The sequence below is a fragment of the Triticum urartu genome, chromosome 3A (assembly GCF_056163025.1).
Source record: "Triticum urartu cultivar PI428250 chromosome 3A, HENAU_Tu73, whole genome shotgun sequence".
Taxonomy (NCBI): Eukaryota; Viridiplantae; Streptophyta; class Magnoliopsida; order Poales; family Poaceae; genus Triticum; species Triticum urartu.
In genome coordinates this window covers 570,925,311-570,940,076 of record NC_141875.1, presented here as the reverse complement: position 1 = coordinate 570,940,076, position 14,766 = coordinate 570,925,311, and the positions used below count along the sequence as shown (strand labels likewise).

At 44.6% G+C, this 14,766-nt stretch overlaps 2 protein-coding genes across 2 annotated transcripts; both read left to right on the top strand.

Moving 5' to 3' along the window:
- The first annotated feature begins 3,446 nt into the window (after positions 1-3,446).
- LOC125545152 (trans-cinnamate 4-monooxygenase) lies at positions 3,447-6,114 on the top strand. The gene is made up of 3 exons (XM_048709031.2): positions 3,447-4,349; positions 4,535-4,671; positions 5,240-6,114. The coding sequence occupies exons 1-3, from the start codon at positions 3,565-3,567 to the stop codon at positions 5,836-5,838; spliced, it is 1,521 nt and encodes a 506-aa protein (XP_048564988.1). The 5' UTR covers positions 3,447-3,564; the 3' UTR covers positions 5,839-6,114.
- A 3,657-nt stretch (positions 6,115-9,771) lies between these two features.
- Positions 9,772-10,218, top strand: LOC147980568 (uncharacterized). Its single transcript, XM_087515663.1, has one exon. The coding sequence runs from the start codon at positions 9,772-9,774 to the stop codon at positions 10,216-10,218; it is 447 nt and encodes a 148-aa protein (XP_087371789.1).
- The last annotated feature ends 4,548 nt before the right edge of the window (positions 10,219-14,766 follow it).

Genomic DNA, 14,766 nt, shown 5'->3' with positions numbered 1-14,766 from the left:
TTAGAGGCGGGATGTATAAAAAAATTAAAGCTTGGCTCTTGCACAGTCATTACCAATTGCATGGACAGCAGTGGACAGAAAGCTAGATAAGCAGGATGCCGCTTTGCAAGCTTACTCGTGCATCAATGAACCGTTGAAGAAGTGAAATCTATCCACATACCCAGGTCGCAAGCTTACTCGTGCATCAATGAACCATTGAAGAAGTGAAATCTATCCACATACCTAGGTCGCAAGCTTACTCCTGCATCAATGAACCGTTGAAGAAGTGAAAACTATCCACATACCCAGGTCGCTTTGCAAGCTTACTCGTGCATCAATAAACCGTTGAAGAAATGAAATATATACACATACCAAGGTCTATGACAGGAGCCTAGAGAGGCCATCTAGTACTGTCACCAAGGGGAGATCACTTCTTGTCGAGATCGATTGAGCCTCTTCTCGAGCTCCCGGGTCCCGATGTGTCCTGTCTTCCTCAATCTCACTGCACCATTTCTCTCCCCTTGCGGCATCCTCTCTGCTGCATAAATCATATATTGCATTTGCAGCAATATAAATGCCATTCTCAGTACTCCACGGCTTACAGTAGTAAAATATCTAGCTGATTCTCTATGGTTCATTTACTTGAGAACTGCTGACAGAATTGAATACTAGAGAGTAGCTAAAATCGAAAGAAGAGAAGGAACAAGGATGTACACGCCTGCTGGAAAGTACCTAAAACTGAAAGAAGAAAAGGAGCATGGATGTACGCACATGTTAGGCTCCCTCTTCCCCAAGCTCGCACCTGCACCTTCTTCTCTCTACCTCTCCTCCTCCCTGAATCTTCCTCTTTCTCTCTTTTCTACCAGGGAAAACTAAAGCCCCACCATGGCTTGGAGCTCTCCCTGCCAGCCATGGAGACCCGCCTCTACCTGCAAGGAATTCACGCCGCCGCACCAGATCACTCCGTCTCACGCGCCCGTCCGCCGTCGCTCAGGTCCGGGGAGCTCCTGCCTAGGTCGCTGGATCCCTCGATCCGGCCTTCATCGTCGTCACCGACGACCCCCGCCTGGATACCTCGCTCGGTGAGCCCCGCCTCGCCGCCCGCCTTCAGATCAACCAGATCCGTGGAGAAGGCCGAGGTGAGCTCCTCCATGGAACCGACAGCATCGGTTGTGGCCACGGCCAGATCCGTGGAGAACGACGACGGGAGGTCGGGGAGGAAGAAGAACGGTGACGGTGGAGGTCTCCCTTTGTCGATCTAGGAGGAGATCGATGGAGGTTGAGGGTTGGCGGCAGCGATGGAGAGGAGGGCATCGATGGTGGCCATGGCCGAATCACGGAGGAGGGGCGGCGATGGTGACGTCTTGTGGAGGAGGACGGAGAGGGCAACGGCGTCGTCGTGAGGTGGAGAGCCAGATCGGGGATTGGGGTGCGGCGGCGGGTGCAGCTGGAGGCGGGGAGACGAGGGGTAGCTAGGAGGCTGGAGGCGGGGAGGGACGGAGCCACGTTCGTGCGGGCAAGCGCATCGAGCGCATCGAGGGCACGAGGGATCGATCCCAGGGACGAAAAAAAAACAGAGGTGGGAGGATGACGAAAATAAACCAGCAAAAATAAACCGTCTCGGCTGAGCGGGAGGTGGGAGCAAGTACCAAAGAAGTACCAAAAAAGACCGGATGAGGTGGGACGAAAATAAAATCCGAAACGCGACCTATCAACTGAGACATTAGGAGTAGAGAAAAGCTAAAAAAAAAAAGCTTGCAGGATAGATGCACCAAACATGCGGGGGAAATGGTCAAAAATCAACTCCCTAAACCTCACCTACCCAGAGCACCACCAGCGAATCCTGCGTTTTTTCTCTCCGCTCAACAAACACCCCGAAGACATTGCGGCCGCAGAAGCCTCGACGCAAGCGCACGCCTGCGCACCCGCCACACCCACCCTTCAAAGTTCAGACCACCCATTGCGCAGGAGCGCCATGAGATCAGACACTGCCTGCGGGCCGCGGTCCCCGACTCACCTAACGCCGTCACCACTCGTGGTTCTTTTGCACGTGCTCTGTTGGACAAAGTCAAACAATGTTTTACGTCCGTGCTGCTCTTTGTTATTTAATCGAATCGTTTCTTAAACATTGAATGATTATAACGTAGACATACACACTCACATCATCACACACGTGCACTCACACACTACCATTGAAGACCGGATCATATTTTTTTAACACAGTACAAACGCAAACGCTCATATTATTTTAAGATTTTATGACAGGAACGTCTTTTTTCATTAAACGTGCATCGTCGAAAATTCTGAAATAAATTCACGATAAAAAATGAGAACCATGATTTAAACCCCGATGAGCTGAGTATATCACTGTCCTCCTAATCATCCAACCACGAGTTGGTTTGCGACCGAATCAAAGTTGCAGGGTATCGAGATTGATGAAGCCATCACATGCGTCTTACTAACGACGTTGTTGTTTCTTACCGAAAAATATTTTGTATTCCCTCCGTCCACAAATATAATATGTTTTAACCTTTTTTTAAAACAAATGTATATAGAAAAAATTAGGCCTTTTTTGGTTCATAGAATAGGATTATCATAGGAATAGGAATTTTGTAGGAAATGAGATGGCATGTATCCCAAATCCTATGAGTAGGAATAGGAAATGAGATGTCATTTGGTTGACACCAAAGGAATTTTTCCATTGAGTCTAGGCTCATTTTTATTTTTTTATGAAAAGTGAAGGATAGAAACCAATCCTATGTAGGAATAGGAATCTATTCCTATGAACCAAAGGGCTCTAAAGAAAAAAATCTTATAAGAATCCTATCCTCTAGAATTCTTATGAAATTCCTCCAAACCAAAGGAGGCCTTAGTGTGTTTGTTCGATCATTGCAGTTTGTATGTAGTCTATGCTGAAATATTTAAAACATCTCATATTTACATGTGAAGGGAGTATTAGTGAAACGCCAAAACATTGAACTAGGGCTTGATTCCTAGTGGGTTGAAAGTATCATTGCACTTCAACCATTCAATCACTTTGATTACCTATTGGTCTGTTTGTACATAATCGTGGTAGCTATTTTTCATATTTTTTAGGAAGTGTCGAACATATGTGCGTTATATAGTTCCACTTCCCCGCAAAAAAGAAAATGTTTTGACTACACCAATTATACGCACTGCTCCTTCCGCACTAAATTAGACTTAGTACAAAGTTGTATTAAATCTGTGATAAAATTAATATGGATCGGCGGGAGTCGCACCTTTTCCCTTGTCAACACCGACAGGAGAAGGCAGAGGCGAAAGTGAGTAGGAGTGATCTCGACCAAGAAAGGACGGCCTCGCCTCTCCTCTCCTCTCCTCTCCTCTCACCAAACTCACTCCGTCTGCCTCCCTACCTACCCGCCGCCGTCAACTCTAACGGCGGCCGGCTACTCCAACTCTGCCGCGCCCGTCCTTATTTAAGCGCACGGTGGCACGGTCATCCCCCAGGGACAAAACACAACAACCCAACCGCAACCGTTCCAGAGCGCCAACACACAACAGAGCGGCAGCAGTTCCCGGGCCGTTCCCGCCCCGGCCGGCGCCATGGACTTCGTCTTCGTGGAGAAGCTCCTCGTGGGCCTCCTCGCGGCCGTGGTGGGCGCCATCGTCGTGTCCAAGATCCGGGGCCGCAAGCTGCGGCTGCCGCCGGGCCCCTTCCCGGTGCCCATCTTCGGCAACTGGCTGCAGGTCGGCGACGACCTGAACCACCGCAACCTGGCGGCGATGGCGCGCAAGTTCGGCGAGGTCTTCCTCCTCCGCATGGGCCAGCGCAACCTGGTGGTGGTCTCCTCCCCGCCGCTGGCCCGCGAGGTGCTCCACACGCAGGGCGTGGAGTTCGGGTCCCGCACCCGCAACGTGGTGTTCGACATCTTCACCGGCGAGGGCCAGGACATGGTGTTCACCGTGTACGGCGACCACTGGCGCAAGATGCGGCGCATCATGACCGTGCCCTTCTTCACCAACAAGGTGGTGCAGCAGTACCGGCCCGGGTGGGAGGCCGAGGCGGCCTTCGTGGTGGACAACGTCCGCGCCGACCCCAGGGCCGCCACCGACGGCGTCGTGCTCCGCCGCCACCTGCAGCTCATGATGTACAACAACATGTACCGCATCATGTTCGACCGGCGGTTCGAGAGCATGGACGACCCGCTGTTCCTCCGCCTCCGGGCGCTCAACGGCGAGCGCAGCCGCCTCGCGCAGAGCTTCGAGTACAACTACGGCGACTTCATCCCCGTCCTCCGCCCCTTCCTCCGCGGCTACCTCCGGCTCTGCAAGGAGGTCAAGGAGACCCGCCTCAAGCTCTTCAAGGATTACTTCCTGGACGAGAGGAAGTAAGCTCTCCACTAGTCTTAATTAATTGAGACATCTTTCTTGATCCATGTCTTCCTAACTTTCCATGATTAGCTGGGCCATTTGGCTGAAAGCGAAAGGCCAACCATGAGAAATCATGGGGATGGCATGATAGATTTGCTGATATGTTGAGGCCCCTTGTGCGTGCCTGCTTGTGTGTGTGCAGGAAGCTGGTGAGCACCAAGGCCGTGGAAGACAACGGTGGGCTCAAGTGCGCCATTGATCACATCCTGGAGGCGGAGCAGAAGGGGGAGATCAACGAGGACAACGTCCTCTACATCATCGAGAACATCAACGTCGCAGGTACGCTTAAATTTCTCTTCATTTCTTTTATTTCTGGCAGAGATTGCGTTGCATTGGCATTTTCGTTTGTGAGATAGCAACACTGTACCATCGCGTCACATCTGTGGTTGGAGTATAGTGCTGTCCTAGAAGGTTGGTGAAGTGTCTGGTCCAGAAGCACCAGGACTATAGAGGCATTTGTCAGTTGTCACTGTACACCTGGTCAAAAATACTCGCCTAACCTCAATTCGGTGTTCCAAACTACACCGGCCTTTTTTTCTCCGGAACTTACTACACCAACCTAAATAGCACCGGCACCAAACCCTGTACTGTACCAGTCGCTTCTTCAGCAGTAGTGCCACCAATTATCTATCTATCGGGGAACAGCTAGCAGGCACCACTCTCCCAGAGTGGTCTTCGATTGGCCCTCGTGGATTTGGCCCCATCCCTTCCAGGGGGCCGCCCTCGTGGAGGACGGTCAGACCGACGGCAATGCACCACCATGTCCGTGAAACTATGTCGTGCTATGAGTGTTGAATTGATCGGCTGTTGAAAATGATCTCTGACGTGTTGCCTGTGAACCATGCAGCGATCGAGACGACGCTGTGGTCGATCGAGTGGGGGCTGGCGGAGCTGGTGAACCACCCGGAGATCCAGCAGAAGCTGCGGGACGAGATGGACGCGGTGCTGGGCGTCGGGCACCAGATCACGGAGCCGGACACGCACAAGCTCCCCTACCTGCAGGCGGTGATCAAGGAGACGCTGCGGCTGCGCATGGCCATCCCGCTGCTGGTGCCCCACATGAACCTCCACGACGCCAAGCTCGCCGGCTACAACATCCCCGCCGAGAGCAAGATCCTCGTCAACGCCTGGTTCCTCGCCAACAACCCCGAGCAGTGGAAGCGGCCCGACGAGTTCCGGCCGGAGCGCTTCCTGGAGGAGGAGAAGCACGTGGAGGCCAACGGCAACGACTTCAGGTACCTGCCCTTCGGCGTCGGCCGCCGGAGCTGCCCCGGCATCATCCTCGCGCTGCCCATCCTCGGCATCACCATCGGCCGCCTCGTCCAGAACTTCGTGCTCACGCCGCCGCCCGGCCAGGACAAGCTTGACACGACTGAGAAGGGTGGCCAGTTCAGCCTCCACATCCTCAAGCACTCCACCATCGTCGCCAAGCCCAGAGTGTTCTAAGCAGTCCCGTACCGGACGTACGTGCTCTGGAGTTTGGACTTCCAGCATTTTGGTTCGGTGTTGTACTTTCATGATTGTTCGCTCGTCCTAAGTATACTTGATTATAGTATCTGTCACAGAGTAGACGCACGTTTCGTTAATGTTATCCGCAAGGAACAGAGGAGCTGAAGAAATGTCGAACGGGGAGGAAAAGACTGGACGATTTCCATCAGATGTACTCCTGATGCTGCCATAAATTAAATCCTCAAAATATTGATGATTTTTTCACAAACGAAATGATCCTCCATTTGTTTCTTGTAAATTTGTGGACTCATTTTGTAACGACCACTTGTGTGGAAAACTCGCCATGGGAAGCAACGCCTTTCGTTTTCCTCAAAAATTCCATAGTACTGACTATTTCTGCATTGCAAATTGCTTTCGGTTCAAGCAAAGCTATTGAAGGCATAGGTTGCATTGGTTGTGATGCTTCAGTTTCCACTAACTCTACCTTTTTGCTTCTGCTTGTTCCCCAATTGGTTGTTGCACCAAACTTTTGGTGCTTAACCAAGCCAATCTGGTCTAGGATCGATAGGATATAAAGTCCGTCTATATAGACTAGGCGTCATGAAAAGTTAAGTGCCAAATCTACCATTCGGTTTTCTAAAATCAAACTGTCTAAAATAGATGAATTATGCTATCATTTTTTTAAAAGAATCACATTTCTTTTTTTTATCTCTACTCCTATAAAAAGCTGAGATGATGATGATAGTATGTCTGTCATCCTTCATTTACAACTGTTCGATTTGCATCCAACGCATCTAAGACAAACTATATCAGTTTTGCAAAAAGACCCCACACCCCACTCCTTCTTTATAGATAACCCCTTGCCTCTCAGCTCGTCTAGCCATCTCATGAAAAAATAAGAAGGATCTAGAGAGGTCGCTGCTCTGGTGTTGTCTGCCCTCAACGCCTCTCATGCCTTCTCTTAGGCCGCATTGCCGACCACCACCATGACTCCATCCTCCTCGCCATCTTCTTCGCCCCCTTTCAAGTCATCCTGAGTTACATTCATGGCGGTCTAAAAAAAATAAACAAATCTATACTTGAAAAATATTTTTAAAGATCATTTTTTTACAAAGCACAATAAGTGTTATTTCTTCATGAAGTTTTGATGCAGGTTGAACACTTGAACGCTTTTGTTTGCAAAAGATATTTTTTTATCTATTTTCCCTGCATTTACTCTTGACCCGGATGCATGTGAGCTCTAGAGAAGAATGAATGTCTGAAGAAACCTATCAATATTTGTTAAACATGAGATGAACCGGATCAATGCATTTCGGTGTTACGTGCAATGCACGGGCATCTTACTAGTGGTATGAAAACATTACAATTTGTGTAGGAGTTCTTGTACGAAAAGAAAGAAGGTAGATTAACTATATGAAAATCATAACCATTCACTTAAACCCCCAAATATTTTAAAATGGCAATGCTTAACCCCTTAGTCTCTGCTTGGATTGGGTGCAAATTTTGTGTGCATCCAAGCAGTAGATATTTTAGCAGTAGTTTTCCTAAGAACATACAAATTTACAACTCCAGTCAATCACCCCAGTATTTGAAATCCTCTAGTTATTCAAATCCAATTATTCACCTTCTTTATGAGAATGATCTCATACGTCTACTTATAGTAAAAAGTGACAATTGTTGATGGTGGCGCGAGGGTTGTGTATTGACATGTGACTATTTATAGTATTGAAATGCTTGTGTGGTTATATGGTGCATATGCTCCAACAAAATCACCTACAAAATTTAAATAAACTACTAAAACTTGTCTTCAAAAAAGACAGAAGTAAACTTGCCTCACCGCTGTATAATAGTATAAAAATGTTAAGTACGTGTAGCATAAATTGCTGGTGTATCATCACGATCATCAAGAGCAAAAATAGTTGAAGAAAATATCTGTGGACTTCTCATTATCCTTTTTTTATAAATATTGTTTAGCATTGTCTCACTGGATTATATATGTTCTATATTATGGACTTTAGATGTCAAATCCTTACAAAAATGGTTGGATGGCACCTCTGTTTTTTCCTCAAACATTTGTGATAGGTGGAATAGATAATCCAATCTATTTAGTGCACCAAAAAATTCAGACATGGAAAGTTCATAACCACTGGACCCAATAATTCCATCGTTACTGGACAAGGTGCTCACGGTACCCATAATTGTTATACACGAATAGGAGATGTCCGAGACAAATGAAAAAAGAGAACCACCTCTTCATATTGTACTAAAATAGTTATGGACAATTTTATGCACTAAGTTTCAAATCCCGATGTTCATAGATAAAAGACATACACCCGACTTTATATTAATAAAGCCACCAGAAACCAAACAAAAGGTTCATACAACCCACATAAACAACCAGCTAGGCAAGTTAACGTAGTCAGTACAGAGGGGACAACCGCCAACGGGAGTTTAGGGCACAGAACAACTAACATATGAGACAACAAAAAAGAATAAGCAGAACACCGCGACCCTCCTAGGTATGTTGAGCTTGATCCCCACTCGAGATAGAGTTCGCCGTAGCCCTTATACGGCAGACCAGCAGCTCCGCGACATCCTTATCGCCCTCCTTAGTCAATGATTTCCACTGCCGCAAAAGAATTGACATTTTGAAAATGCAATTAGGCGACTTGACTGGAAAGCAGTGCTCAATGGTAAACTTGTTCATGATAGTCCATAGGACCGAACACATGGCCCAAAAACAAACCAAAATAGATGTTTATGCTGTCAAAGGCCTAAGATCATTGAACGATGAAGGGGCCCAATACACACCCACCCACGATGAGGTGCAACTCCAAAACAAGCTAGCCAGAGGGCAACGGAAAATAATATGATCAGAATCTTCACGAGCCCCACACAACGTACAAAACTCAGAGCCTGGCCCATTACGTACAAGGAGGGGAAGGAAGGAGGAAGGGGAGAGAACTATGTAGACATGACCGAGATACATCTCCGGTCAATAACCAATAGCGGAACATGGATGCTCATATTAGTTCCTACATATTCTACGAAGATCTTTATCGGTCAAACCGCATAACAACATATGTTGTTCCCTTTGTCATCGGTATGTTACTTGCCCGAGATTCGATCGTCGGTATCATCATACCTAGTTCAATCTCATTACCAGCAAGTCTCTTTACTTGTTCCGTAATGCATCATCCCGCAACTAACTCATTAGTCATATTACTTGCATGGCTTATAGTGATGTGTATTACCGAGAGGGCCCAGAGATACCTCTCCGACAATCGGAGTGACAAATCCTAATCTTGATCTATGCCAACTCAACAAACACCATAGGAGACACCTGTAGAGCATCTTTATAATCACCCAGTTACGTTGTGACATTTGATAGCACACAAGGTGTTCATCCGGTATTCGGGAGTTGCATAATCTCATAGTTATAGGAACATGTATAAGTCATGAAGAAAGCAATAACAATAAATCATAGTGCTAAGCTAACGGATGGGTCTTGTTCATCACATCATTCTCTAATGATGTGATCCCGTTCATTAAATGACAACACATGTCTATGGCTAGGAAACTTAACCATCTTTGATTAACGAGCTAGTCAAGTAGAGGCATACTAGGGACACTCTGTCTGTCTATGTATTCACACATGTATTAAGTTTCCGGTTAATACAATTCTAGCATGAATAATAAACATTTATCATGATATAAGGAAATATAAATAGCAACTTTATTATTGCCTCTAGGGCATATTTCCTTCATCTACATGCCTAGAGTCCCTGTATAAGTTCTGCAAAGCTGTTATTGCTGTGTTTGGCCGTATGCCTAGAGTCCCTGTATAAGTTCTGCAAAGCTGTTATTGCTGTGTTTGGCCGTGAGTACTTGAGAGAGACGACAGCTGAAGATACAACCCGTTTGTTGGCGATGAATGCCAGCAGGGACTTCCTAGGGATGCTTGGCAGCATAGACTACATGCACCAGGAGTGGAAGAACTGCCCTTCTGCTTGGCAAGGGCAGTATAAGGGCCATGTCAGGGCTTGCATTGTCATACTAGAGGCCGTGGCGTCTCAAGATATCTGGATTTGGCACTCTTTCTTTGGCATGGCTGGATCACGCAATGATATCAATGTGCTTCAGCGCTCGCCGGTGTTTGGTAGGCTTACCAAAGGCAACAGCCCACCGGTGAACTTTACTGTCAACGGCCACAACTATGACAAAGGATACTACCTGAGTGACGGTATCTATCCTCAGTGGACCACTATTGTCAAGACAATACCCAACCCTGTCGGAGAGAAGAGGAAAAGATTTGCCCAAGAGCAAGAGAGTGCTAGGAAGGATGTCGAGCGTGCCTTTGGTGTTTTGCAATCTTGATGTGGCATCATTCGGTATCCTGCTAATACCTGCAGCACGCAGAAACTTGGGAGGTGATGACTGCTTGTGTGATCATGCACAATATGATCGTAGAAGACGAGTGTCCGGAACGTCTGTACGATCAAGGGTTTCAATTTCAGGGTGAGAATGTTGTGCGTGAGCATGGAGTAGCGGCAACGTTTGAACAGTTCACCCAATTTTATCATGACATGTGATACGTCTTCGTCGTATATACTTTTCCAAAAACTTTTGCCCTTGTTTTGGACTCTAACTTGCGTGATTTGAATGGAACTAACCCGGACTGACGCTGTTTTCAGCAGAATTACCATGGTGTTATTTATGTGCAGAAACAAACATTCTCGGAATGACCTGAAACTTCACGGAGCAACTTTTTGGAAAATACAAAAAATACCTGCAAAAGATAAAGACCATGGGGCCCACCACCTGTCCATGAGGGGTGGGGGCGCGCCCCCTACCTCGTGGGCCCCCTGGAGCTCCTCCGACTCCAACTCCAACTCTATATATTGTGTTTCGGGGAGAAAAAAATCAGAGAGAAGAATTCATCGCGTTTTACGATACGAAGCCGCCGCCAAGCCCTAAAACCTCTTGGGAGGGCTGATCTGGAGTCCGTTCGGGGCTCCGGAGAGGGGAATCCGTCGCCATCGTCATCATCAACCATCCTCCATCACCAATTTCATGATACTCACCGCCGTGCGTGAGTAATTTCATCGTAGGCTTGCTGGACGGTGCTGGGTTGTATGAGATCTATCATGTAATCGAGTTAGTTTTGTTAGGGTTTGATCCCTAGTATCCACTATGTTCTGACATTGATATTGCTATGACTTTGCTATGCTTAATGCTTGCCACTAGGGCCCGAGTGCCATGATTTCAGATCTGAACCTATTATGTTTTCATCAATATATAAGAGTTCTTGATCCTATCTTGCAAGTCTATAGTCACCTATTATGTGTTATGATCCGTTAACCCCGAAGTGACAATAATCGGGATACTTACCGGTGATGACCGTAGTTTGAGGAGTTCATGTATTCACTATGTGTTAATGCTTTGTTCCGGTACTCTATTAAAAGGAGGCATTAATATCCCTTAGTTTCCGTAAGGACCCCGCTGCCACTGGAGGGTAGGACAAAAGATGTCATGCAAGTTATTTTCCATAAGCACGTATGACTATATTCGGAATACATGCCTACATTACATTGATGAACTGGAGCTAGTTCTGTGTCACCCTAGGTTATGACTGTTACATGATGAACCGCATCCGGCATAATTCTCTATTACCGATCCATTGCCTACGAGCTTTCCATATATTGTTCTTCGCTTATTTACTTTCCCATTGCTATTGCTATCATCACTACAAAATACCAAAAACATTACTTTTACTACTGTTACCTTTTGCTACCGTTACCACTACTATCATATTACTTTGCTACTAAATACTTTGCTGCAGATACTAAGTTTACAGGTGTGGTTGAATTGACAACTCAGCTGCTAATACTTGAGAATATTCTTTGGCTCCCCTTGTGTCGAATCAATAAATTTGGGTTGAATACTTTACCCTCGAAAACTGTTGCGATCCCCTATACTTGTGGGTTATCAAGACTATTTTCTGGCGCCGTTGCCGGGGAGCATAGCTCTATTCTTTGAGTCACTTGGGATTTATATCTGCTTATCATTATGAAGAACTTGAAAGATCCGAGAACTAAGATTTATCCCTCAACTACGAGGGGAGGTAAGGAACTGCTATCTAGCTCTGCACTTGATTCACCTTCTGTTTTAAGTAAGCTTGCGACACCTAAACCTACTTCTGCTATTCGTTCTTATATGTCGCATGTTATTGATGATGCCACTTCTGCTATGCATGATACTTATGATGAAACTACTTCTATGCTTGATACTACTGTGCCACTTGGTGAATTTCTTGACGAACAACTTGCTAGGGCTAGAGAGATTGAAAATATTGAATCTGATAATACTGATGAAATTGATGATGAAGACTTTACTGTTATTCCTGAGGGTTATGTTTTTGATAAAGAAGCTTCTTTAGCTATTTTAGCTTGCAAAGATAGATACAAACTCAAGAGGTTATTAGCTAAATGGAATAAGCAATCTCTAAATGCTAGAATGAAACCTGACCCTGCTTTTGCTACTTCACCTATCTGTGTTACTGATAAGGATTATGAATTCTCTGTTGATCCTGATATAATTACTTTGGCTGAATCTGATCATTTTCATGGCTATGAATCTGAAACTATTGTGGCACATCTTACTAAATTAAATGATATAACCACCCTGTTCACTAATGATGAGAGAACTCATTACTTTTATATCCTTAAAATATTTTCGTTCTCATTAAAGGGTGATGCTAAGATATGGTTTAATTCTCTTGATCCTGGTTGTGTGCGTAGTCCCCAGGATATGATTTATTACTTCTCTGCTAAATATTTCCTTGCTCATAAGAAACAAGCTGCTTTAAGGGATATATATAATTTTGCGCAAATTGAAGAAGAGAGTCTCAGCTTGGGGGAGGCTTCTCCAATTACTTAATGCTTTGCCTGATCATCCTCTTAAGAAAAATGAAATACTTGATATCTTTTATAATGGACTAACCGATGCCTCCAGAGATTACTTGGATAGTTGTGCTGGTTCTGTTTTCAGGGAAAGAACACCGGATGAAGCTGAAATTCTATTGAATAATATGTTGACAAATGAAAATAATTGGACACCTCCGGAGCCAATTCCTAAACCAACTCCGAAGAAGAGGGGTATTCTATTTCTCAGTCCTGAAGATATGCAAGAGGCAAAGAAATCTATGAAAGAAAAAGGTATTAAAGCTGAAGATATTAAGAATTTACCTCCTATTGAAGAAATACATGGTCTTAATTTACCGCCTGTTGAAGAAACATATGATCTTAATCCATTACCTATTGAAGAAACTTATGGTCTTGATAACCCGACACAGGTAGTAAAGGTAAATTCTCTCTATAGATATGATAAAGCTGAAATCCCATTTACTAAGTTTGCTAGCCCATGCTTAGATGAGTTTGATAAATTTATGGTTAAGCAAGAAGATTTTAATGCTTATTTTGGTAGACAATTGAAATACAATTCAAATATGCTTGAACACTTGGGTGATTATATGGCTAATGTCAAAGGTGAACTTAAACTTATTAATAAACATGCTTCTATGGTTACAACTCAAGTAGGACAAGTACTTAAAGCTCAAAATGATTTGCTCAATGAATTGAATAGTAAGGATAATGATAATGTTGTTAGAATTATGACTAGAGGTGGTAGAATGACTCAGGAACCTTTGTATCCTGAAGGCCACCCTAAGAGAATTGAGCAAGATTCTCAGAGAAATAATGTAGATGCACCTAGTCCTTCTAAAAAGAAAAAAAGAAAAATGATAGGACTTTGCATGCTTCTAGTGAACCTGTTATTGAACCACCTGAGAATCCAAATGATATTTCTATTTCTGATGCTGAAACACAATCTGTAATGAACCTGAAACTAGTGATAATGTTAATAATAATGTTCATGATGATGCTCAACCTAGTAATGATAATGATATAGAAATTGAACCTGCTGTTGATCTTGATAACCCACAATCAAAGAATCAACGTTATGATAAGAAAGACTTTGTTGCTAGGAAACATGGTAAAGAAAGAGAACCATGGGTTCAGAAACCCATGCCTTTTCCTCCCAAACCATCCAAGAAAAAGGATGATGAGGATTTTGAGCGCTTTGCTGAAATGATTAGACCTATCTTTTTGCGTATGCGATTAATTGATATGCTCAAAATGAATCCTTATGCTAAGTATATGAAAGATATTGTTACAAATAAAAGAAAGATACCGGAAGCTGAAATTTCCACTGGGCTTGCTAATTATACTTTTAAGGGTGGAATACCAAAGAAACTTGGAGATCCCGGTGTACCAACTATACCATGCTCCATTAAAAGAAACTATGTTAAAACTGCTTTATGTGATCCTGGAGCCGGTGTTAGTGTTATGCCTCTCTCTTTATATCGTAGACTTGATTTGAATAAGTTGACACCTACTGAAATATCTTTGCAAATGGCTGATAAATCAACTGCTATACCTGTCGGTATTTGTGAGGATGTGCCTGTTGTAGTTGCAAACGTTACTATTTTAACAGACTTTGTTATTCTTGATATTCCCGAGGACGATAGTATGTCTATTATTCTTGGAAGACCCTTTTTGAATACTGCAGGGGCTATTATTGATTGCACTAAAGGCAATATCACTTTTCATATTAATGGTAATGAGCACATGGTACACTTTCCGAGGAAACAACCTCAAGTTCATAGTATCAACTTTATTGGAAAAATTCCATCGATTATATTTGGAGGTTTTGAATTTCCTCTTCCTACTGTCAAGAAGAAATATGATATTCTTATTATTGGGGATGTGCATATCCCCGTTGAGGTAACATAGTGCTATTCGAAATTTCTCCGGTTCCATGTTATTCGGAATGAATTCGTTAACAAGACTTGATCAACCTTGTTAG

Bases quoted from the DNA above. Each gene is read 5' to 3' on its own strand.
- LOC125545152 (XM_048709031.2), top strand. From the start codon at position 3,565: ATGGACTTCGTCTTCGTGGAGAAGCTCCTCGTGGGCCTCCTCGCGGCC. The intron at 4,350-4,534 runs GTAAGCTCTCCA...GTGTGTGTGCAG, and splicing joins TACTTCCTGGACGAGAGGAA to GAAGCTGGTGAGCACCAAGG. The intron at 4,672-5,239 runs GTACGCTTAAAT...TGAACCATGCAG, and splicing joins CGAGAACATCAACGTCGCAG to CGATCGAGACGACGCTGTGG.
- LOC147980568 (XM_087515663.1), top strand. From the start codon at position 9,772: ATGAATGCCAGCAGGGACTTCCTAGGGATGCTTGGCAGCATAGACTAC.